This window comes from Salmo salar, chromosome ssa22 (genome assembly GCF_905237065.1).
Source record: "Salmo salar chromosome ssa22, Ssal_v3.1, whole genome shotgun sequence".
NCBI classification, from domain to species: domain Eukaryota; kingdom Metazoa; phylum Chordata; class Actinopteri; order Salmoniformes; family Salmonidae; genus Salmo; species Salmo salar.
Genome location: NC_059463.1, coordinates 36,270,732 through 36,295,471, shown reverse-complemented (window position 1 = coordinate 36,295,471; position 24,740 = coordinate 36,270,732). Strand labels below are relative to the sequence as shown.

At 43.8% G+C, this 24,740-nt stretch overlaps 1 protein-coding gene across 1 annotated transcript in view; it reads right to left on the bottom strand.

Annotated features, from left to right (window-relative positions):
• Positions 1–24,740, bottom strand: part of loxl2a (lysyl oxidase-like 2a) — a 72,234-nt gene that overhangs the window by 2,298 nt on the left and 45,196 nt on the right. The window contains exons 6-13 of the mRNA XM_014167933.2: positions 23,688–23,871; positions 13,790–13,941; positions 11,928–12,095; positions 6,346–6,511; positions 4,824–5,064; positions 4,395–4,510; positions 3,892–4,028; positions 1,975–2,086 (exon numbers count right to left, since the gene is read on the bottom strand). Coding sequence (XP_014023408.1) covers positions 1,975–2,086; positions 3,892–4,028; positions 4,395–4,510; positions 4,824–5,064; positions 6,346–6,511; positions 11,928–12,095; positions 13,790–13,941; positions 23,688–23,871 — 1,276 coding nt within the window. The remainder of the gene's footprint in view (positions 1–1,974; positions 2,087–3,891; positions 4,029–4,394; positions 4,511–4,823; positions 5,065–6,345; positions 6,512–11,927; positions 12,096–13,789; positions 13,942–23,687; positions 23,872–24,740) is intronic.

Below are 24,740 nucleotides of genomic sequence, written 5' to 3'. Positions count from 1 at the left end.
ATGATACACTTTTACTTGTTTAAGTTTATATTTATGTCATAAGCATTTTCCAGGGGGATTTAAATAAAGTAGAATGCAATTATTATATAGAGTTCTGTTATATGCCATTGTTTTTTTTATGGTATACAGTACCAGTCAAAAGTTTGGACCCACCTACTCATTCAAGGGTTTTTCTTTATTTTTACTATTTTATACATTGTAGAATAATAGTGAAGACAAACTATGAAATAACACATATGGAATCATGTAGTAACCAAAAAAGTTAAATCAAAATGTATTTTATATTTGAGATTCTTCAAAGTAGCCACCCTTTGCCTTGATGACAGGTTTGCACACTCTTGGCATTCTCTCAACAAGCATCACCTGGAATGCTTTTCCAACAGTCTTGAAGGAGTTCCCACATATGCTGAGCACTTGTTGGCTGCTTTTCCTTCACTCTGCAGTCCAACTCATCCCAAACCATCTCAATTGGGTTTAGGTCGGGTGATTGTGGAGGCCAGGTTATCTGATGCAGCACTCCATCACTCTCCTTCTTGGTCAAATAGCCCTTACACAGCCTGGAGGTGTGTTGTGTCATTGTCCTGTTGAAAAACAAATGATAGCCCCACTAAGCGCAAACCTGATGGGATGGTGTATCGCTGCAGAATGCTGTGGTAGCCATGCTGGCTAAGTGTGCCTTGAATTCTAAATAAATCACTGACAGTGTCACCAGCAAAGCACCATCACACCTCCTCCATGCTTCACGGTGGGAACCACACATGTGAAGATTATCTGTTCACCTACTCTGTCTCACAAAGACATGGCAGTTGGAACCAAAAATTTCAAATTTGGACTCATCAGACCAAAGGACAGATTTCCACCGGTCTAATGTCCATTGCTCGTGTTTCTATGACCAAGCAAGTCTCTTATTATTGGTATGGTTTCTTTGCAGTAATTTGACCATGAAGGCCTGATTCACGCAGTCTCCGCTGAACAGTTGATGTTGACGTGTCTGTTACTTGAACTCTGTGAAGCATTTATTTGGGCTGCAATCTGAGGTGCTGTTAACTCTAAAGAACGTATCCTCTGCAGCAGAGGTAACTGGGTCTTCCTTTCCTGCGGCAGTCCTCATGAGAGCCAGTTTCATCATAGCGCTTGATGGTTTTTGCCACTGCACTTGAAGTTCTTGAAATGTTCCAGATTGACTGACCTTCATGTCTTAAAGTAATGGACTGTCATTTCTCTGTGCTTATTTGAGCTGTTCTTGCCATAATATGGGCTATCTTCTGTACACGACCCCTACCTTGTCACAACAGAACTGATTGGCTTAAATGCATTAAGGAAAGAAATTCCACAAATTAACTTTTAAAGGCACACCTGTTAATTTAAATGCATTCCAGGTGACTACCTCATGAAGCTGATTGAGGGAATGCCAAGAGTGTGCAAAGCTATCATCAAGGCAAAGGGTGGCTACTTCAAAGAATCTCAAATATAATATATTTTGATTTGTTTAACACAGTTTTGGTTACTACATGATTCCATATGTATAATTTCATAGTTTTGATGTCTTCACTGTTATTCTACATTGTAGAAAATACTAAAAATAAAAGAAACCCTGGAATGAGTACGTGTGTGTGTGTATATTTAAAAAAAAAATAATAATAATTTTTACTGACTATTGTAATGGCCAACATTACAGCAGAGGAAATTGGAAATCTGGCTCTCCAGTTTGTAAGACTAACCTTAAAGCACACGTGTTTGGGGACCATCCCTTGTGAATATGTTGGTATTATCAGTAAATTGTCTCATTAAAATGTTTTCGAATTTTGCGATTGCCTTTTCACCAATTTATTTACTAAATTAATGTAAGCCTCTTTGGAATGTGGTCATTTGTTATCCATAGAAAAAATGTCTTTGAACATAAAGTTCATTGTGTCCATCACATTCAATACTGTTGTAGCCAGTAATCGCCAATGTTGTCATCCAGTCTCTCACCTATATGACAGTTGTACGTCCATATCCGGTGGCCATCGTATCGACATCTGCACTTCATAATGTTGTTGGTGTAGTCGGACTCTGCCACCTCATAGTTGGGGTTGATTACAACCTGGGGAGAGAGACAACATAAACTCAGCAAAAAAAGAAATGTCCTCTCACTGTCAACTGTGTTTCTTTTTAGCAAACTTAACGTGTAAATATTTGTATGAACATAGGATTCAACAACTGAGACATAAACTGAACAAGTTCCACAGACATGTGGGGGTCAAAAGTAACAGTCAATATCTGTTGTGGCCACCAGCTGCATTAAGTACTGCAGTGCATTTCCTCCTCATGGACTGCACCAGATTTGCCAGTTTTTGCTGTGAGATACCCCACTCTTCCACCAAGGCACCTGCAAGTTCCTGGACAATTCTGGGGGGAATGGCCCTAGCCCTCGCCCTCCGATCCAACAGGTCCCAGACATGCTCAATGGGATTGAGATCCGGGCTCTTTGTTGGCCATGGCAGAACACTGATATTCCTGTCTTGCAGGAAATTACGCACAGAACAAGCAGTATGGCTGGTGGCATTGTCATGCTGGAGGGTCATGTCAGGATGAGCCTGCAGGAAGGGTACCACATGAGGGAGGAGGATGTCTTCCCTGTAACGCACAGCGTTGAGATTGCCAGCAATGACAACAAGCTCAGTCCGATGATGCTGTGACACACCGCTCCAGACCATGACGGACCCTCCACCTCCAAATCGATCCCGCTTCAGAGTACAGGCCTCGGTGTAACGCTCATTCCTCTGACGATAAAGGCGAATCCGACCATCACCCCTGGTGAGACAAAACCGCGACTCGTCAGTGAAGTGCACTTATTGCCAGTCCTGTCTGGTCCAGTAACGGTGGGTTTGTGCCCATAGGCGATGTTGTTGCCGGTGATGTCTGGTGAGGACCTGCCTTACATCAGGCCTACAAGCCCTCAGTCCAGCCTCTCTCAGTCTATTGCAGACAGTCTGAGCACTGATGGAGGGATTACCCGTTCCTGGTGTAACTCGGGCAGTTGTTGTTGCCATGCTGTACCTGTCCCGCAGGTGTGATGTTCAGATGTACTGATCCTGTGCAGGTGTTGTTACATGTGGTCTGCCGCTGCGAGGACGATCAGCTGTCCGTTCTGTCTCCCTGTAGCGCTGTCTTAGGCATCTCACAGTACGGACATTGCAATTTATTGCCCTGGCCACATCTGCAGTCCTCATGCCTCCTTGCAGCATGCCTAAGGCACGTTCACGCAGATGAGCAGGGACCCTGGGCATCTTTCTTTTGGTATTTTTCAGAGTCAGTAGAAAGGCCTCTTTAGTGTCCTAAGTTTTCATAACTGTGACCTTAATTGCCTACCGTCTGTAAGCTGTTGGTGTCTTAACGACCATTCCACAGGTGCATGTTCATTAATTGTTTGTGGTTCATTGAAGAAGCATGGGAAACAGTGTTTAAACCCTTTATGATGAAGATCTGTGAAGTTATTTGGATTTTTAAGAATTATATTTGAAAGACAGTTTATTTATGATGTCATCAGATAACCCAGATACTCTTGCTAATAAAAAAATAGCCATCTGTGTTGGCAGCAACTATTAGTGAAATTGTAACAATATTAAAATGCTGGGAAAGTGACAAGCTGAATGATTAAATGTGAATTCCATTGAAATGAATTGACTCCTGTTATCCCCATGGAACCAGAAGTGATTAGAAGAACTGTAACTACTCCCAGTTTATTATAAAATTCTCATGTAAGACAAGCACCTTGCTCCTATTTCATATTTGGATGTATAGAATCACATGCCTATTGTAATATAATTGTTATTTTAAATTAAAACTGTGGGGGATGGGGGGGAAACAAACGTTTTGAAAGAATAAAAAATCAATTAAGATTCTCACCTGGAAGATGAAGTCTCCTGGCACGACGTCTGTCACGTCTATCCACTGACAGTCGATGTCGTGTCTGTACGTATCCCAGCAGCTAACAGTGATGCCCTGCTGCCCGAAGTTAGCACACTCGTACCTCTTCTCAATACCTGCCCGGCCAGAGACAACAGTGAAGAGTGTTAGATCGGAGAGAACAGTGAAGAGTGTTAGATCGGAGAGAACAGTGAATAGCGTTAGACCGGCCTACAGTAACACTCTTCACTGTTGTCTCCGATCTAACACCCTTCACACTTGTCTCCAACCAAAAGCAACACTCTTCACTACTGTCTCCGATCTAACACTCTTCACACTTGTCTCCGACCTACAGTAACACAGTGAAGTGTTATTGTAGGTCGGAGACAACAGTGAAAAGTGTTAGAGCAGAGAATCAGGAACGTATTCGAGGTTTGTCGTGAAATTAATAATTTGTTTTACACAAAGCCTTTTTTTACCCCTTTCACATTAAAGCTCTTTACCCTCTTCACATTGGGTGTCTTCCAGACAGAAACTGGCCTTGTGTCCCTCTGCTACCTTGGTGCCATTGAGGCTCAGCAGGTCATAGTGGGTGAACACCTCCATGCTGTGGTAGTGTCTGGACCGGGAGATAGAGAGTCAATCATGTTCATCATCACCACCCTCATCATCATAACCAGCCTCTGTACAACCACAGCAGGCACTGCCTCAAGATGACCACAAATGTATGATCTCAAAAGACTGCGAAAATGACATCCTCCAGAGGACTTTTATTCCAGCACTGTGATTGTTCTCAACTCATGTAACACTCACAAAGAGTTCCTGCTCATGATGCTTGTTTGCATGCTATTGTCCAGCCCCCTTTATCATAGCTTCCACTACTTAACTAAATTACTAAACTGAAGGACCAAAGAATTCATCCTCCACTTTACCTGTGGCAGTCGTGCCAGACCCAGGAGTTGTGTGCAGCCCTGGGGCGGAAGTCGGACTGTCCGTTGTTGTGGATTTGGGAGGAGAAGCGCATCAGACGACGGTAGGAGGAGGGTGTGGCGGTGGCAGCGCTGCTGGACAGACAGTGCTCCTCGTTGGCACACTGCAGTATGTACATTGGCCGGTCCTCCAGGTATGTGGTGTGTTCCACCACCTGAGCGTTGAGAACCAAGTCTGGGGCCGCTGCATGCCAGGGTAGGAGAGTTTTTTTTTTTTTTTCAATCACTTTGGTACATTGTTCAGATGTAAGTGGTATATAACTGATAACACTTGTAATTCCCTTATCTTAAGAACATTTCATTGTTCATTCATTGGGGTTTCACACATCTTCCACCCCGGAGTAATTCATGAAAAATCTAAAAATGTTTATCATGATATACAATGAGAACGTTTAAGGTAGTCACTAATACACCATTTTTAGTCATTTTAACTACCATTTAATCTAATAGCAAAAAATACAAGATACACATTTGTATTCAATGTCAGGTTGTGAGCATGTTGAGAAACATGTCAGTCTTAAGGATTCATTATCCTTATACAGTACATAAGTAGGATAAATCATCAGAAATAAGGATATTGTCAAGTTGTTGGCTAGTGTAAAAACGTAGCACAGTGTTGTATGCCATTCTGCCCCATGCAACATTGTACAAGATCACCTTTTCTACGTGACTAGTCAACTGATACACTATAGCCTGTCTCTGCTTGAAATTCATCAGCTTAGTGTATCAATGAAATTCAGATAATGAGTGGAATATATTTAAGCAATAAGGCCTGAGGGGGTGTGGTATATACCACGGCTAAGGGCTGTTCTTAGGCACGACACACAGTGATGTGGAATGGTGATTTGATTGTTCATCATTACTAATCATCTAACGATTGCAGAGGTTGTATGTGTTGTGTGCCTGCAGTGGCGCCTTGAGTATTAGGGTTGAGGGTTGGTCAAGAGTTTTCAGGGTCTTAGGGCTCTATTCAATCAGATCTGCTTTTGTCGACATCCGCATAGTGGTTGTTTTGACGTGTCGGAGGTAGAACTGCCAAATCCATAAGTGACTCCTGGCATTATACCAAAAGTGGAGATTGCCATTGGCTGCATGGAGTTGCATTAACAGAAATCCAAAGCAGCCTTGTTTACAAGTTGGAACACTGGAATGTGAGATGTAATCTACACCTTGATTAGGCTGATAGAAACCCTCATTATTTTGTTGAATGATTTTACATTTTAGAGTCATTATTTCTATATAGCCTACACTTTCTTGTTCTGAACTTCTAACGTGAGTGGGGTGGGTGTGGCTTCGTGACAATGATCACAAGAGCAACTTCTCACCAATTTTACGGCTCCAACGCGGTTCTACCTCAGACACCGCCAAAACATCCGCTATGCGGGTGTCTGCCATCGCCGGTTAACTCTTGATCTGATTGAATCTAGACCTTAATTACAGACTGTAGTTATCATCAGTGACTTACACTCGGAGCAGGATACTCCAGCAGCGAAGCGCCCTCCCCCTCGAGGGCAGTGGAGGTGTTTCCCGTGATGGAGGCATTGGGCCAAGGTCATCTCCGTCCCTGAGCACCTGACCCCGCTCATCACCACATCATCAGCCCTCACGTCTCCCAGCCAGTACCACGTCTCCTGGTAGGGAGAAATAACACCACACAGGCAAACTCATCAAACATAGGCCCAGCTTCCATTCTCTAAACTCAAGAGGGGAAACTGTAAGTCATTTTACAACAAGAGGTTTCCCTATCTACATTTCCATCCCTTCAAGTCATGGACCTGCATAGCTATAGGGCGGCAGGTAGCCTAGCGGTTAGAGCGCAGTATCTGAATGGTTGCTGGTTAAGATGGCGCCGAAGAGGATGTCTGACGTTTTACATGCCCCTAACCAATTGTGCTATTTTGTTCGTTTTTTTGTGTTGTTCGTAACTTATTTTTTCACTTATTTTTTACATAATGTTGCTGCTACCGTCTCTTATAACAGAAAATAACTTTTGGACCTAAGAACATCACCACGAACTAGAAAAAGCTTTTTCCTTGAACAAGTCTGACGAGAAGGATATAATGCTCTCCCGGGAACAGGCCCAGATCCCCGTCATTTGCGTGAAGAAAAGATGGCGGAAAAGAGGACACAGATCGGGCTGCCTTCTGAGAATTCGTAGGTGAGCGAGTAAACTCCCACTGCCATCCATTCTACTTGCAATCATTGGAAAATAAAATGAATGACCTACGATTGCGATTATCCTACCAACGGGACATTAAGAACTATAATATCTAATGTTTCACCGAGTAGTGGCTGAATGACGACACGGATAATATAGAGCTGGTGAAATTTTCCATGCACCGGCAGAACAGAAATGCTACGTCTCGTAAGACGAGGGGTGGGGGTGTGTGTCTTTTTGTCAATAACAGCTGGTGCGTAATGTCTAATATTAAAAATGTCTCGAAGTATTGCTCACCTGAGGTAGAGTACCTTATGATAAGCTGTAGACCACACTATCTACCATTATTCGTAGCCATCTATTTACCACCACAGACCGATGCTGGCACTAAGACCGCACTCAACCAACTCTATAAGGCCATAAGCAAACAAGAAAATGCTCACCCAGAAGCGGCACTCCTAATGGCCGGGGACTTTAATGCAGGCAAACTTAAATCAGTTTTACCAAATTTTTACCAGGATGTCACATGAGCAACCAGAGGAAAAAAACCTCTAGACCACCTTTACTCCACACACAGAGATGCATACAAAGCTCTTCACCACCCTCCATTTGGCAAATCTGACCATAATTCTATCCTCCTGATTCCTGCTTTCAAGCTAAAACTAAATTGCGGATGCTACGCTACAGGACTGTTTTGCTAGCACAGACTGGAATATGTTCCGGGATTCATCCAATGGCATTGAGGAGTATACCACTTCAGTCATCGGCTTAATCAATAAGTGCATCGACGACGTCGTCCCCACAGTGACTGTACGTACATATCCCAACCAGAAGCCATTGTAAAGGGGTGCGTAACTGGTGGCGGGCAAGTCAGATGCAGGAGAGCAGAACTAGGTAGTAGCCGGAGCAGTTTAATCCAAAAACCAACGGCATAAAAATACAACAGAATATGGGTACAAAAACCCGACGTGCACCAGTAAACAAGTGCACAAGCACTTACAAAAAAACAACCCCACACAAAGACATGGGGGGAACAGAGGGTTAAATACACAACAAATAATGAGGGAAATGGAAACCGGTGTGAAGGAAACAAGACAAAACAAATGGAAAATGAAAAGTGGATTGACGATAGTTAGAAGACCGGTGACGCCGACCGCCGAATGCCGCCCGAACAAGGAGAGGAAACGACTTCGGTGGAAGTTGTGACAGTACCCCCCCCCCCTTGACGCGCGGCTCCAGAAGCGCGCCGACACCGGCCTCGGGGACGACCCGGAGGGCGAGGTGCAGGGAGATCCGGACGGAGACGGTGGAACTCCATTAGCATTGAAGGGTCCAACACGTCCTCCACCGGAACCCAGCATCTCTCCTCCGGACCGTACCCCTCCCAGTCCACGAGGTACTGAAGGTCCCTCGGCCGACGTCTCGAATCCAGTATGGATCGAAACGGAGTACGCCGGGGCCCCCTCGATGTCCAGAGGGGGTGGAGGAAGCTCCCGCACCTCAGACTCCTGGAGCGGGCCAGCCACCAACGGCCCGAGGAGAGACACATGGAACGAGGAGTTAATACGGTAATCGAGGGGAAGCTGTAACCTGTAACTCACCTCGTTCAGTCTCCTCAGGACTTTAAATGGCCGCACAAACCACGGACCCAGCTTCCGGCAGGGCAGGCGGAGGGGCAGGTTTCGGGTCGAGAGCCAGACCCGGCGGGGCCTCACTGCGGTGACGGTCTGCGCTGGCTTTCTGGCGCAGCACGGCGCGCTGAAGGTGAACATGAGCGGCATCCCATGTCTCCTCCGCGCGCCAAAACCAGTCGTCCACCGCAGGAGCCTCAGTCTGACTCTGATGCCAAGGAGCCAGAACCGGCTGATACCCCAGTACGCACTGGAAGGGGGAAAGGTTAGTGGAGGAGTGGCGGAGCGAGTTCTGGGCCATCTCTGCCCTCTCCCCCGGCCGGTCCTGGCAATAAGACCTAAGAAAACCTACCCACATCCTGGTTAACTCTCTCCACCTGCCCGTTACTCTCGGGGTGAAAACCTGAGGTAAGGCTGATCGAGACCCCCAGACGTTCCATGAACGCCCTCCAGACCCTCGAAGTGAACTGGGGACCCCGATCAGACACTATGTCCTCAGGCACCTCGTAGTAGCAGAAGACGTGTGTAAACAAGGCCTCCACAGTCTGTAGGGCCGTAGGGAGACCGGGCAGAGGGAGGAGACTCCTTGAGAAGATAGACAAGATGTCATTGAGGAAGTGAATAGCATATTGGTTAGGCCTCTTTTTCTCTGGTGGATGTTTTCTAGATTTCATGTTTCTGATGATGAGGCTTTATAAAGCAAGTAGCAAGATCCTTAAAGAAACAATCTCTACATCTTAAGTTAAATGTTGCTATGTAATGTATTTTGCTGTAAAACCCAACCATATCTTTAGAGAAAGAAAGAGAGTGGGTGAGTCACAATGAGTGAGAAATGTATTACATCTGTCCTCACGGATCTGACTCAGCCTCTTTATACTGTATCATCTGTATGTATCTATATCGAATCCCAAAGCCAAGAGAATACTCCTGTAAAACTCATTCTTCCCGGGATCTCCAATAGAAAAGGAGTAGGGGTGGGTGGGATCAGGAGGGTGGTTTGGGGGGATGCAGGGGGGGTTCTATGGAATGGAGTTTTAGACTTTGGTATCATCTTTTCCGTCTGTTCGGCTGCCTTCAGAAACACTTAGTCGTCGCAAATAGCACCCTATTCCCTTTATAGTCCACTACTTTTGACCAGGGCCCATAGGGCATTATATAGGGAATAGGGTGCCATTTGGGATGCAACCTTAGAGCGCAGAGCAGTAAGTCAGGAAAGAAGCACCAGAGCAGTAAGTCAGGAAAAAGGAACCAGAGCAGTAAGTCAGGAAAGAGGAACCAGAGCAGTAAGTCAGGAAAGAGGAACCAGAGGAGCAGTAAGTCAGGAAAGAGGAACCAGAGCAGCAGTAAGTCAGGAAAGAGGAACCAGAGCAGTAAGTCAGGAAAGAAGCACCAGAGCAGTAAGTCAGGAAAGAGGAACCAGAGCAGTAAGTCAGGAAAGAGGAATCAGAGGAGCAGTAAGTCAGGAAAGAGGAACCAGAGCAGCAGTAAGTCAGGAAAGAGGAACCAGAGCAGTAAGTCAGGAAAGAGGAACCAGAGGAGCAGTAAGTCAGGAAAGAGGAACCAGAGCAGCAGTAAGTCAGGAAAGAGGAACCAGAGCAGTAAGTCAGGAAAGAGGAATCAGAGGAGCAGTAAGTCAGGAAAGAGGAACCAGAGCAGCAGTAAGTCAGGAAAGAGGAACCAGAGCAGCAGTAAGTCAGGAAAGAGGAACCAGAGCAGGCTGCCAGGAGGCTGTGTGTGTTTGACGATGGACTGTTCTCTAATCTGCTGCTGCTGCTCCACCATCTGGGACAGGCTCTGCTGCTTCCGTCTCTGCTCTACTCTCCACGGGACAGGCTCTGCTGTTTCCGTCTCTGCTCTACTCTCCACCAGGCTTTTGTAACAGACTAACCTCTCTGTTAACATAACATTACTGGATCTTTGCAGGAAGGTTTTGAGTTTTAATGTCACGTGCACAAGTACAGTGAAATGCCTTTCTTGCAAGCTCCAAACCCAACAATGCAGTAATCAATATCAATGTAGCACTACAAATAACATTAGGTAGAACAAAAACACAGGAGAAATACAAATAAAGTGTGTCTTTCTGTGTCTGTCTGTTTGTTTGTCTTTGTGTCTGTGCACGTGTGTGTGTGTGCTTTCTAGTACATTTAAAGCATCCCCAAACACATCATGGAAATGTTATGTAGACTGCCATTAAGAGGCGGATTAGTTCACAATAATCGAAGTCGCACTTAATCACACAATTACTCTGAGCTCTATCAGCCCAGTCCAATTTCCACTCATTAAACTCTCCCTCCCATTAACCCAGTTCTTCCATGATTCATAAATACTTTCCAGACTTATAGCACCACTGCCAGTGGCATTCAGCACATGTTAATACACTACAAATTATTTAATGATGACAGACTCTCAAACAGTAGACTCGTCCGAACCCCAAGAAGAAATAAATGTATAAAGAATGCACATAGAGGTGGTGTATCACACACCGTGGGACTAAAGATAGCTCTTGTATAACCCTTTAAACAACACAAATCATCAAAATAACAACACTAATAGGTCTGGTACGCCAGCAGAAAAGTGTATCTAGCCTATATAGGGAGTGCTGATGGTGATGGGCCAATGAAACTTCAAAGAGCGGGAACGGACTCCCCACCACCAAGTGTATACTGTTCACATACGCCACAGGCCTGTACATGTGAATGTTTATGGTACCCAGGCTAACCTGTAGCCTCTCCTCACTCCATCCCCTCTGTCAGTGTGGAGATTATAAACTCTAAGGTCAGAGCCCCTTTTACTTTCCTAGTTTCCTTTAGTGACCATCTCCAGCTGTTTACAGCTAAGTATATCAGACCCATATGGATATATGAAGTTTACTGGAGGTGATTATATGGCTCTGATGTATATAACTGAGGCCAACTTGAAACACAGTAGGACCAAATGAGGTAGTTTTATGAAGTAATAGCACCAGTGCTAGACGTGACTATTTCCCCAACATCCACACAAATAACACTGGGGTAAAAACCTATACTTATCTGTGAGTTCCAATAACACAAAAGGTATAATTGACCCTTAATATTATTACATGTCGTCGATATTTACACAGAAACAGGAAACACAATGGTAATAGTTTTACTGTACAGGATTTTGAAATAATCATAAAAAAAATCTGAGATGAAATTGACCGTTTGTCAAAGAATGTTAGGCTTTTGATCATCTGGCTGTCCAGCCAATGGGATGAGTGTTTGATGTGTGTAAACGCACCTGGAAGGCATTGCTGGCGAACCCAAGGCCCAGCTGCCTGCACACGACCGTGGCCTCCATGGTGCCCCAGCTATCACTGCACACTGTGCCCCACACCAGCGAGTCATTCTTCTCCGCCAGCACCTCCACACGCCCCTCAAACGGGTTCCGCCCACCGCTCAGACGCAGCTGCAACACAGTAAAGGAGAGATTAGATGTTTATAAAGGCAGTCCCATTCTTCTCATATGTTTTGGGTTTATTTCACACGCCAGAGATAGAGAGGAAAGACAGGAGGAGAAAGTGTGTTGAGGTAGCAGTGGGCCGGATTGGAACCCATGCTTGTGTGTTCTAGGGGCAGCGGCTTAGACCACTATACCAGGGGTCTAGCCCAGGGACTCCCGCACAGGCAAACCAGTGACAAAGGAGCCTTCATCATTTGTTAGCAAAACAATTTAAAATCACGTCTTGCCTTATGATCAGCTGAATAATAATGGCAAGTAGAAGTAATCAACATTTTAAAATGAATAGACTTGGTAGACAGTTTCATTATTTTGACCTCCCCACAGTTCATTGAGAGAGGAAGTGTAAACTCTAACATAGTCTATTAGCTAGAAAGATATCTTGGCGGCGTAGAGAAAATATTGCTGTCGTAAAGCACATTTTCGGCAATTCTACACATTTCCCCATTGAGCTGAGATAAATTGTTTCAGTTTTTAAGCTAATATCTAGCAATTCTACACAGTTTGGCATGGAGCTGAGAGATAATTTTGCAGTTTTAAAGCAAATTTCCTGCAATTCTATGCATTTCGCCATGGCTAATGCTGTGTTCCTCTGCTCAAATATAGCAAAATCAATGGGCATGTGCCCTGAATGCCCGTTTTTTGGGGGGGGATTTTCTCCCTGAATGTCTAGCTTTAATTTAATTATTCGTTTTCAAAAACGGTATTATCTAAAAAGAAATATAGTTCAATATCTTTTATGCATGCTTTCTATCTGGTTTTAGTTGTTTACATTGACACTGAAACTGTTCATCCTGAAATGTACCACTTAGACAGCCTGTCTAAGAATTTTCTATACAGAAAGAATTATGTAATTAGCTCCCATTACTGAAACTTCCTCCATATTAAACGGATCGTTTGAGATTTTGTCAATGAAGCCATTTATCTACTTCCCCAGAGTCGGATGAACAAGAACAGCTACCATGCTAACTCTTCCTTTAGACTTCCAGTCATTTCGCTAACGCTAGTTAGCATTGGCTTGTGAACGTCCTTTTTACTGGATGCAGAGACATAAAAATACTATCCACGGTGGTATTCTGTTGCAGCTAGCAATATACATGAAATATTTTTTTTCACATAAAATCCCCTAAGATATTTTTCAAAAATATTAGAATAATACATTTGTGGACCCCCTGCAGTACCTCCGCGGACAACAGTAAAAATAAAACTGCACTAGATCACCTGCTAGGCCACAGATTGGATGGTTATTATGAGCCAAAAAAGACACTTGATTCAAAGAGGTAGCATATTCCATCAACTGTGTTGAGTATTCTGTTCTACTGAGAAAACAGAAAATATGTCATAAATTCTCTCTTTGGCTGTGAAATGCTTTACCTATAGTATTTTTAGAAGCAAGAAAACATGAAAGCATTTCTTCTATTATGAAAATAGTTTGCCAAAAATGTGTAGTTGGCATCAATGATGGAATTGCAACAACTCTAAAGTTTGCACATCCACAGATGACAAACAAACGTTCAGTGTATTTGTTAATTTTCATTTGGCAACAGTTGGCAATAGACTTATATACAAGTTATATATGAGTAATACACAAGTACTATATGAGTAATACCAATGAGCGGTGGGCATTTACTAGGCCTACTCACTTTGTTCTGGAAGCCCATGGCAGGAACATTACATCTAACCGCAGCGTCCTCCTCGTGACTGCAGCCCAGGGCATCTCTGTTGAAGTAACACTCTGTGAGGGACTTCTCAAAGCCAGAGCACTCCACCTCATTCATATGGACTGGGCCCATTCCTACAGAGGAGAGAAGACACACCTGGAGTCAGCTCCATCCCACTCTCTCAATCACAGAATTAAATATGTATCTCTATATTTTATGCTTTCAATACCCCAGGAGACAGACAGAATGGAGATTCTCCATAGAAAGAGCTTTTCAGTTCAGGACTTGGCTTAATCTGTGTCTGGGAAACCAGCCCACTACATTTAAATGCATGGCAATGATGTCTAACAGGGGTAGAATCACACTTTTAGGACAACTCTGACCCATTCGAGGAGGGAACTTGGGAACATTGAACTGTTCTCTCCAGAGGTGTGGACTCGAGTCACATGACTTGTCAAATGTGATGACATGAGACTCAACTTGATATTAAATTAAATAACTTGAGACTTGGAGCCTCAAGACTTGGGACTTGACTTAGACATTATCTGGCCAGGTTTTGTAATGTTTTGTCAATCATTTAAATGAGAACTTGTTCTCAACTTGTCTACCTGGTTAAATAAAGGTGAAATAAATAAATAAATAAAACATTTGTGGCACAGAGTCTCCATGGATTACTCTCCACAAAGCCAGAGAGAGTAGCCGCAGTATGGGAAAGGGAAGGGAAAGGGGATACCTAGTCAATTGCACAACTGAATGATTTAAACCGAAACATGCCTTCCGAAATGTGTTACGGGTCTTGATTATTGACCAATGACTGGTCATCAGCAATGGTGTGCAAAGGGGGGCGCATATCCAGATTAGTGACCAGAAAACACTTGCTTCCTTTTCTTCGGTTTTGCCTGACAAAAACAGATTAGGCCTACATTTATATTATCCACATAAAATACAGTTTAGAAAACTACTATGGAGGCATCTTTGCCAGAACAATTTGATTGGAGATTTGATTGATCATTTTCATATTTTGGGTGGCTACTGGCTGTATGTCTAAAGACACTGTAGCTGTAACATCGCACTGCCTTCAATATTATGGGATCAAGATGTAACATATTCTGGCAAATGAATTACAGTACTTGTGAGGAAGAAAAGGGCTACCCAGTTGGCCTTATGATTCTGCATGCTCTGGAATCCAGATAAATTACATGATATCCCTACTTGATATTGTCTGCTAACATGAATTACTTTCAGCTAAAAATGCAGGTGTAAAATGCAGTTTACTTCTGTGTCTTAAGTAGGGTTGCTGTAACGGTTGTCGTCAGATTGAGACCAAAACGCAGCGGGTATATGTGTACTCATCTTCTTTTATTATGGAAAGAAGGAAAAACCAAAATAAACATGTACACCAAAAGAACACAACGACGAATAAACAGTCCTGTAAGGCCATAAGCTATACATGGAACAATCTCTCACAAACACTAAACCAAACACATACCCATATATAGGACTCTCAATCAGAGGCAACGAGAAAACACCTGCCTCCAATTGAGAGTCCAACCCCAATAAACAAAACATAGAAATACAAAAGACTAGACAGAACATAGAAATACACTAACATAGAACAGTTCTCAAAAACCCGGAAATAATAAATCAAACACCCTACTACATAAACCACCACCCCAAACCACATAAAACAAATACCCTCTGCCACGTCCTGACCAAACAACAATAACAAATAACCCTTATACTGGTCAGGACGTGTCAGTTGCAAAAGGTCGGAAACTTTCCTGGAATATTTCCGTGCTTTTTCCTGAAATGTTTAATGGGAAGTTAAGCCCAGGAATTTGGGGAATTTTGCTTAAATTCATCAAAAAAGTTAGCTTATAACAATTAACCTTTTTTGTGGGATACACATAAGGCAAATATAGGTCTTGTGGCATATTGTGGTTAAACCATCCCCAATTCAATGGAATTGCAACCATCTGCATGCACAGTACATTCTTCCATCACATGTACAGTGCACACTTCCATCACATGTACAGCTGATTCTCAAGATCTTGCACACTAATGAGATGCTTTTGAGCCCACACTACTACACTGTATGAGCCAAGGACTACATGCTTTCTGGTGAGTTTTGATTACAATACTGGGTGGGTGAATATATTTTATAAGACATACAAGATTTTTTGTTAACTAGTAAATAGTAGCATACAGCAAAGTGTGTTTAAATCATTTCTAACTTGTTAACAATTCTGCTAGTTAGTTTTTGCTACCATGTGGGTTTTAGCTTGCTTGAGCCTGCTAACTGAAGAGTGTTAATTCACCTGTTTCCATACATGTTTCATTTTAAAACATTTATCTTACAAAGTAGTTGTTTAATCTAACTGCTTAACTATTTATCCGTACATGGAATTGTATTGTTATATTTTGTAAAAAAAAAATTCTAATCTTTACAGGAAAATGCCATGGGCACTATCTGATGTGTGGAGACATTTCACTGCAGCTAATGTAGAAGGAAAAGCTGTGTACAAAGGAAACACTGCCAAATCATATGTGAAGAATGCAACAAAGATGCGGAATCATCTGGCCAAGTGCATAAAGTTCCCTCAGCACTCAAAACAAGCAACCTCTGACAAAAGTCCCTCTACTCTATTCGAGGTGAAAATCAGACACCTTATCGATAGCAACAGCTCATGTTTTTTTTTTACTCAATGAAGGAACGTAGTCGGAGAAATGCTAATGAATGTTTTGCTCGAGCAGTGTATGCAACTGGTTCACCTCTGATGCTCACAGGCAATGTGTATTGGAAGACATTTCTGAATGTTCTTCGCCCAGCATACACCCCTCCAACCAGACTGTCACGACTTCCGCCGAAGTCGGTCCCTCTCCTTGTTCGCGCGGCGTTCGGTGGTCGACGTCACCGGTCTTCTAGCCATCGCCGCTCTACCATTCATTTTCCATTTGTTTTGTCTTGTTTTCCCGCACACCTGGTTCACATTCCCTCAGACTAATGTATATTACCCTCTGTTTCCCCCATGTCTGTGTGTGGAATTGTTCTTCTGTCACTACAGGCTGGCTTGCGATAGGTTTGTTTCATACCTAGGTTTGTTTTTTTGTTTAATCCGGTTCATGTTACCGTGGTTGTGCTGTGTGCTGCCTCGCCTGTGCCTTTGGGCCAGGGTGTATATTAAAGTTCTCCTGTTATCACCCATCTCTGCTCTCCTGCGCCTGACTTCCCGGCAACCAGTCACTCACCCCGTTACACAGACATGCTTTATCTACTCATTTGCTGGATGCAGAGTTCAACAGAGTTCAAGTGAAGGTCAAGCAAATCATAGAGAAAGCAGACTGTATTGCAATCATCTCTGATGGGTGGTTGAATGTTCGTGGGCAAGGAATAATTAACTACATCATCTCCACCCCTCAACCAGTATTCTACAAGAGCACAGACACAAGGGACAACAGACACACCGGTCTCTACATTGCAGATGAGCTGAAGGCAGTCATCAATAACCTTGGACCACAGAAGGTATTTGCACTGGTGACAGAAAATGCTGCGAACATGAAGCCTGCTTTTTCTAAAGTGGAGGAATCCTACCCTCACATCACACCCATTGGCTGTGCTGCTCATGCATTGAATCTGCTCCTCAAGGGCATCATGGCACTGAAAACAATGGATAGACTCTACAAGAGAGCCAAGGAAATGGTTAGGTATGTGAAGGGTCCTCAAGTTATTGCAGCAATCTACCTCACCAAGCAAAGTGAGAAGAATAAGAGCACCACATTGAAGCTGCCCAGCAACTCCCATTGCGGTGGTGTTGTCATCATGTTTGACAGTCTCTTGGAGGGGAAGGAGTCTCTCCAAGAAATGGCCATATCACAGTCTGCCGATATGGACAGCCCCATCAAGAGGATCCTCCTGGATGATATATTTTGGGAGAGAGTGGAAAGCAGCCGTGAAAATCCTGAAACCTAAAGCAGTAGCCATTGCACAGATTGAGAGAGACAAACATCCTGTCTGATGTTCAGACTGCTTGCAGATGTAAGAGAAGAAATCCATACTGCCCTGCCCACTTCGCTGTTGGTCCAAGCAGAGGAAACTGCAGTTCTGAAATACATAAAAAAGCGTGAAGACTTCTGCCTGAAGCCCATACACGCCACAGCGTACATGTTGGACACCAAGTATGCTGGCAAGAGCATCCTGTCTGGTGCAGAGATCAAAGAGGCCTATGGTGTCATCACTACCATGTCTCGCCACCTTGGCCTGGATGAGGGCAAGGTTCTTGGCAGTCTGGCGAAGTACACTTCCAAGCAAGGGCTTTGGGATGGAGATGCAATATGGCAGTCGTGCCAACATATCTCATCAGCCACCTGGTGGAAGGGACTTTGTGGATCTGAGGCTCTTTCCCCTGTTGCCTCCATCATCCTCCAAATCCCACCAACATCAGCCACCTCAGAGCTGTCTGGTACAGGTACCTCCACCACATTCACCCCTCTCTCCCGAGCTTTCGATCGCCTCCAGCACACACTCACTGTTGGGGCGAGTGACTCTGAACTTACAATGGCTTGCCCTAAGTCGTTATATATTTTTCTTGTGCATCTTGCTATTTTGCCATTTGCCTCATGACTCCTGTATACCTTGTTGACTACAAACTTTCTTTACCCAACCGGGGGACAGACTATGTTTGTTCCCACACTCAGGACTCTGACTCTCTATTGGTTACACAGACTTTTGGCCTCCCATCCTATTCTAACCACCTCTTGCCGGCTTTGTATTCATGTTACCTGATGAAATTGCTGTACAATATGATCTTGTTGCCATCTGATGCACATTCAGATGTCATAAATCAGCACTGCAGAGCTCTCCCTGTACTATGCCGTGCCTTGATTGTATTACTGTTGATGATATCTGGAAATGTGCATGTACACCCTGGTCCACCTACTGTTGCTAGCCCCAATTCTGACTTGTGCTCTGATATCTGCTTCACTGATTTCTGCTCTCGTAAAAGCCTGGGTTTTCTGCATGTTAACACTAGAAGCTTATTACCTAAAATGGATCAATTGAAAGTGTGGGTTCACAGCTCCAATCCAGATGTGTTGGTCATTATTGAGACGTGGTTAAGGAAGAGTGTTTTGAATACTGATGTTAACCTTTCTGGTTATAACCTTTTTCGGCAAGACAGATCTTCCAAAGGTGGGGGAGTGGCAATCTTTACCAAGGATCACCTTCAGTGCTCGGTTGTCTCTACCAAGTCTGTCCCCAAACAATTTGATTTCCTGGTTTTAAGCATTAAACTTTCAAATAGCTCTTTGTTGACTGTTGATGGGCGCCATCGTCCTCCATCAGCACCGGCCTGTACCCTACCTGCCCTAAGCTCTCTCCTGGCCCCTTACACTAAGTCTGAATTTGTCCTGCTAGGTGACCTAAACTGGGACATGCTTAAACCACATGACCAAGTCCTAAAGCAATGGAACTCCCTAAATCTTTCTCAGATTATCACCAATCCCACAAGGTATGACTCCAAACACCCAGAAAAGGCTACTCTCCTCGATGTTATCCTCACAAATAATCCTGATAGGTATGATCACTGTTTTAAAGCCTGTGTTCGTAATGGCTCCTCAGTGAAACGACCTGTCCTGATTTGTCATAGACGCTTGCTAAAAAACTTTAATGAGCAAGCATTCCTTCATGAACTGGCCTCTGTAAAATGGTATAGAATCAGATTGATCCCCTCTGTCGAAGATGCTTGGCCCTTCTTTTTTGATATTTGTGGTATTGTTAACAAACACGCCCCCATAAAAAAATTAGAATTAAAAACAGCCCTTGGTTCGACCGTGATCTTGCAGATTTACTCCACCTCAAGAATTGCATTTGGCGAAAGGCTCGGCACACGCATACTCAGGCTGACTGGCTATCGTTCAGGCAAATTAGAAATAAGTGCACTCAGGCTATCACGAATGCCAAAGTTAGTTACTTTAAGGAGCAGTTCTCGCTCCGTGGGTGTAACCCCAAGAAGTTCTGGAAAACGGTTAAAGACCGAGAGAATAAACCCTCCTCCTCATAGCTGCCCATGTCCCTTAATGATGATGATGTGGTTGTTACTGACAAGAAGCACATGGCTGAGCTCTTTAATCACCACTTTATTAAGTCAGGATTCCTATTTGACTCAGCCATGCCTCCTTGCCCGTCCAACATTTCCTCATCTCCCACCCCTTCTAATGAGACTATCCCCGATGCTTCTCCCTATTTTTCCCCTGCCCTGCTACAAAGTTTCTCCCTGCAAGCAGTCACTGAGTGCGAGGTGCTAAAGGAGCTCCTTAAACTTTGCCCCCAAAAAACATCTCGGTCAGATGGTTTAGACCCCTTCTTCTTTAAGTTTGCTGCCCCCATCATCGCAAAGCCTATCTCCAACCTATTTAACCTGTCTCCCCATTCTGTGGAGGTTCCCATTGCTTGGAAGGCAGCCACAGTTTGTCCTTTATTTAAAGGGGGAGATCAAGCTGATCCTAACTGTTATAGGCCTATTTTTATTTTGCCCTGTTTATGAAAAGTGTTGGAAAAACCTGTCAATAATCAACTGACTGGCTTTCTTGATGTCTATAGTATTCTCTCGGGTATGCAATCTGGTTTCCGCTCAGGTTATGGATGTGTCACTGCAACCTTAAAGGTCCTCAATGATGTCACCATTGCCCTTAATTCTAAGCAATATTGTGCTGCTATTTTTATTGACCTTGCCAAAGCTTTTGAAACGGTAGACAATTCCATTCTTGTGGGCCGGCTAAGGAGTATTGGTGTCTCTGAGGGGTCTTTGGCCAGGTTTTCTAACTACCTCTCTCAAAGAGTGCAGTGTATAAAGTCAGAACATCTGCTGTCTCAGCCACTGCCTGTCACCAAGGGAGTACCCAAAGACTCAACCCTTTTCAATTTACATCAACAACATAGCTCAGGCAGTAGGAAGCTCTCTCATCCATTTATATGCAGATGATAGTCTTATACTCAGCTGGCCCCTCCACGGATTGTGTGTTAAATGCTCTACAACAAAGCTTTCTTAGTGTCCAACAAGCTTTCTCTACCCTTTACCTTTGTTTTGGAGGTGTTCAGAACAAGGTAATGTGGTTTGGTAAGAAGAATGCCCTTCTTCCCACAGGTGTTATTACTAACTCTGAGGGTTTAGAGCTTGAGATAGTCACCGCATACAAGTACTTGGGAGTATGGCTAGACGGTGCACTGTCCTTCTCTCAGCACATCTCAAAGCTGCAGGCTAAAGTTAAATCTAGACTATCGTTATCGCTCCTCTTTCACCCTAGCTGCCAAACTAACCTTGATTCAGATGACCATCCTACCCATGCTAGATTACGGAGACATCATTTATAGATCGGCAGGTAAGGGTGCTCTCGAGCGGCTAGATGTCCTTTACCATTCGTCAATCAGATTTGCCACCAATGCTCCTTATAGGACACATCACTGCACTCTATACTCCTCTGTAAACTGGTCATCCCTGTATACCTGTCGCAAAACCCTCTTAGGCCTCACTCCCCCCTATCTGAGATATCTACTGCAGCCCTTGTTCTCCACATACAACACCCGTTCTGCCAGTCTGCCAGTCACATTCTGTTAAAGGTCCCCAAAGCACACACATCCCAGCTAGCAACCCAGCTAGCAACTGCAACGAGCTGCAACAAAAACTCAAACTGTGCAGTTTTATCTCAATCTCTTCATTCAAAGACTCAATCATGGACACTCTTACTGACAGTTGTGGCTGCTTTGTATGATGCATTGTTGTCTCCACCTTCTTGACCTTTGTGCTGTTGACTTTGCCCAATAATGTCTGTACCATGTTTTTGTGCTGCTACCATGTTGTGTTGCAACCATGTTGTTGTCATGTTGTGTTGCTACCATGCTGTGTTGTCATGTGTTGCTGCCTTGTTATGTTGTCTTAGGTCTCTCTTTATGTAGTGTTGTGTCTCTCTTGTTGTGATGTGTGTTGTGTCCTATATTTATATAGTATTTATTTTTTTCATCCCAGGCCCCCCGTCCCCACAGGAGGCCTTTTGCCTTTTCGGTAGGCCGTCATTGTAAATAAGAATTTGTTCTTAACTGACTTGCCTAGTTAAATAAAGGTTAAATAAAAATAAATAAAATAAAAAGAGCGCAACTGGTCCTTGTTTGGGAACACACACACCAAAGCACGCAACAGGCTGACCAATACAAGGGTTGAAAAATTGGTAGCCATCCGGGCAAATTTTAGGCTTTTTGAGCCTGACAACAAGCCATCCTCAACAAGGTTGGAAAGTGACAGTGGAGATGAGGCCTCAGATTCTGATGTTCAAGAGGTGGATATTGAGGAGGTCCAGGGAGAAGACATTGAAGCCTGAGATGAAGACAACCAAAGATTTTGTTTCTAGACTATCATTTTACCGATGTATGTTGAAAACGTCTTTGGAAGATGCGATGGATCATTGGGGATCATTCAATATTCCCTTTCTTTTGTCGTTCAGTGAATTCATCCCATGTGAAGATTTAATTAAAGTTCAATTCGTAACTAAATAGTTTTTTTTATTTCTATTGGAAGGATTTAATAATTTGCAATTATGTCTACTTATGATAATGTAAAAGGTTTATGTTTCTGTCTCCATATGATATGGTAAATATATCTAATGCAAAAAAACATCTACATTTAAATGGTACTAAATTTAATTTGAATATATTTCCGTTAATTCCCATATATTCCCGTTAATTCCCACGGAAAGTTTCCACCTCTCAATATTCCCCAAAATGTGCAAATCTAATCTTAAGTTTTGAAAATGAATTTCGGTTTATTGTTGTAATGACAGGCTACATTTGCGCAGCCATTGTGTGTGCATGTGTGTGCGCAGGGGTCACAAGTTTTGTACCACTGCTTTTGGGTGGGTCGCGGTCATAAAGTTTGAGCACTACTGAGCTAGCGAACAGATTGGTGATTTTCTGTACAGCTATAGGATCGGGTGCGGTGCAAACTTCAAATTGTAGGGAAAGAGGATATCCATAAATATGCAGCTCCAAAAATGTTTGGTGATCAATAATATTAACTGTTTATTTTGAAAGCTCACCAGCAATGGGGCATCAAGCAAGAATTACAAACATAAGCCTATAGGTCTTTTGGTATGAAGCTTGCATTTGGAATTTGTTGTTGAAATGAATTGTTACATAATAAAAAAAAAATACAGACAAAATACTTAAAAGGTCTGTCTGGTAGCCTCAATAAATAGACAAAGATTTGTAGTTGAACAAGTCATTGCATGCATAGATTTCATTTTTGCTCCTAGAATGCACGACTTGGACTTGACTCGAGACTCGACCCGTTCTACTTGGGACTTGACTTGGACGTTGTAACGCAAGATTTTCTTGTGACTCGAATAATAGTGACTTGGTGCCACCTCTGGTTGTCTTTCTAGTCTAAATAATCCATGTGAAAATAATGGATTTTCCACAACAATACATATGATCAGTCCCTTCCTGCTGTTACTGTCTCCAGCATGTGACTGGACAGGAACATTTCTCTGGCAGTGTTTTCTCTGAAAGTAGAGCCAAGGTGGTCTGACACAGACTGACAGCAGAAACACAGTAGAAAAGACAGTATGTTACAGAGTCACTGTGTGGTTATACTGTATCTGAATAGTGGATGATGGCAGCGAGCCAAAAGGCTCTGGTAGATGGTGGTTGGTCTGAGACTAACTGGATGACTATGAATCAATTATTCCATAACAGTTGGTGAATGTTCTTGGTTGGCATGTAGAAGGCATTTACCTGGCAAGGACAGAGAGAGAGAAGGTGAGAGAGAGAGAGAGAGAGAGAGAGAGAGAGAGAGAGAGAGAGAAAGAGAGAGAGAGAGAGAGAGAGACCTACCTTGTCCCAGCCTGCCTCCAGCGAGGGCCTCCTTTGCACTCCCGAAGCCCAGTTCTCGACACACCACGGACGCTGCCTTTAGGTTCCAGTTGTCATCACAGACGGTGCCCCATTCGCCGTTCTTCAGCACCTCCACTCGCCCGTCTCCTATGTTGGCCCCACCTCTCAGACGCACCAGGGGTTGCTGCGGAAATAATTCATGGTGCAACAGTTAGGCCTACTGTTACTGAGAAACAATAGTTCACATTCAGTTGACATACTGTTTTGAATAGGTCCAATGAGACATTTACTTTGAGACATCTGTATGTATTCTTTACTGTAGCAGTCCATATCGATTTTGTTAGTAGAACCACAAAGACAAACAATATTGTATTGTTTCATACATTTTGGGCTAATTATGACTTACTATGAGAGAGAGAGGGGGTTTGAGATCAGTGTACTGTATCTATTCTCTCTTTAGTCCAGAGTTCATGACTCATTAGTAAAGTGTTCCAACACAGTGTTCTACAGCTGGGGTCTCTGAGTTTAATCACATGTAAACAGAATGTGCACAATGTAGCTGTGTTTGGAGAAATCTAAGAAGAGGGTAAGGACGTTGGGAGATGAGAAGCAAGCACAGGGAGTAAACATTTAATAAATAACGGACGTGAAACAAAACACGGACAGCATCTGGACAGAGGAAACAAAATGACATTAATGCTGACACGGGGATCAAACTGAAGAACAGACGGATATCGAGGGGGCATGCGCGTAACGATGGTGACAGGTGTGCGTAATGATGGGCAGCCTGGCGCGCTCGAGCACTAGAGAGGGGGAGTGGGAGCAGGCGTGACAGTACCCCCCCCCCTAGGGGCGGCACCCGGCGTCCCACCTGAGCCTGACGGGCCGGCTGAGGCGTGGGAGCCCGACGAGCCGGCTGAGGCATGATGTGGGGTGGGAGCCTGCCAAGCCAACCGAGGCAAGGAAACCTCTTGAGCCTGATGAGCCAGCTGAGGCACCCCCAGTTCCATCAGCAGCGGCACCCGGACCCAACGTCACCAACCAAAACAAAAA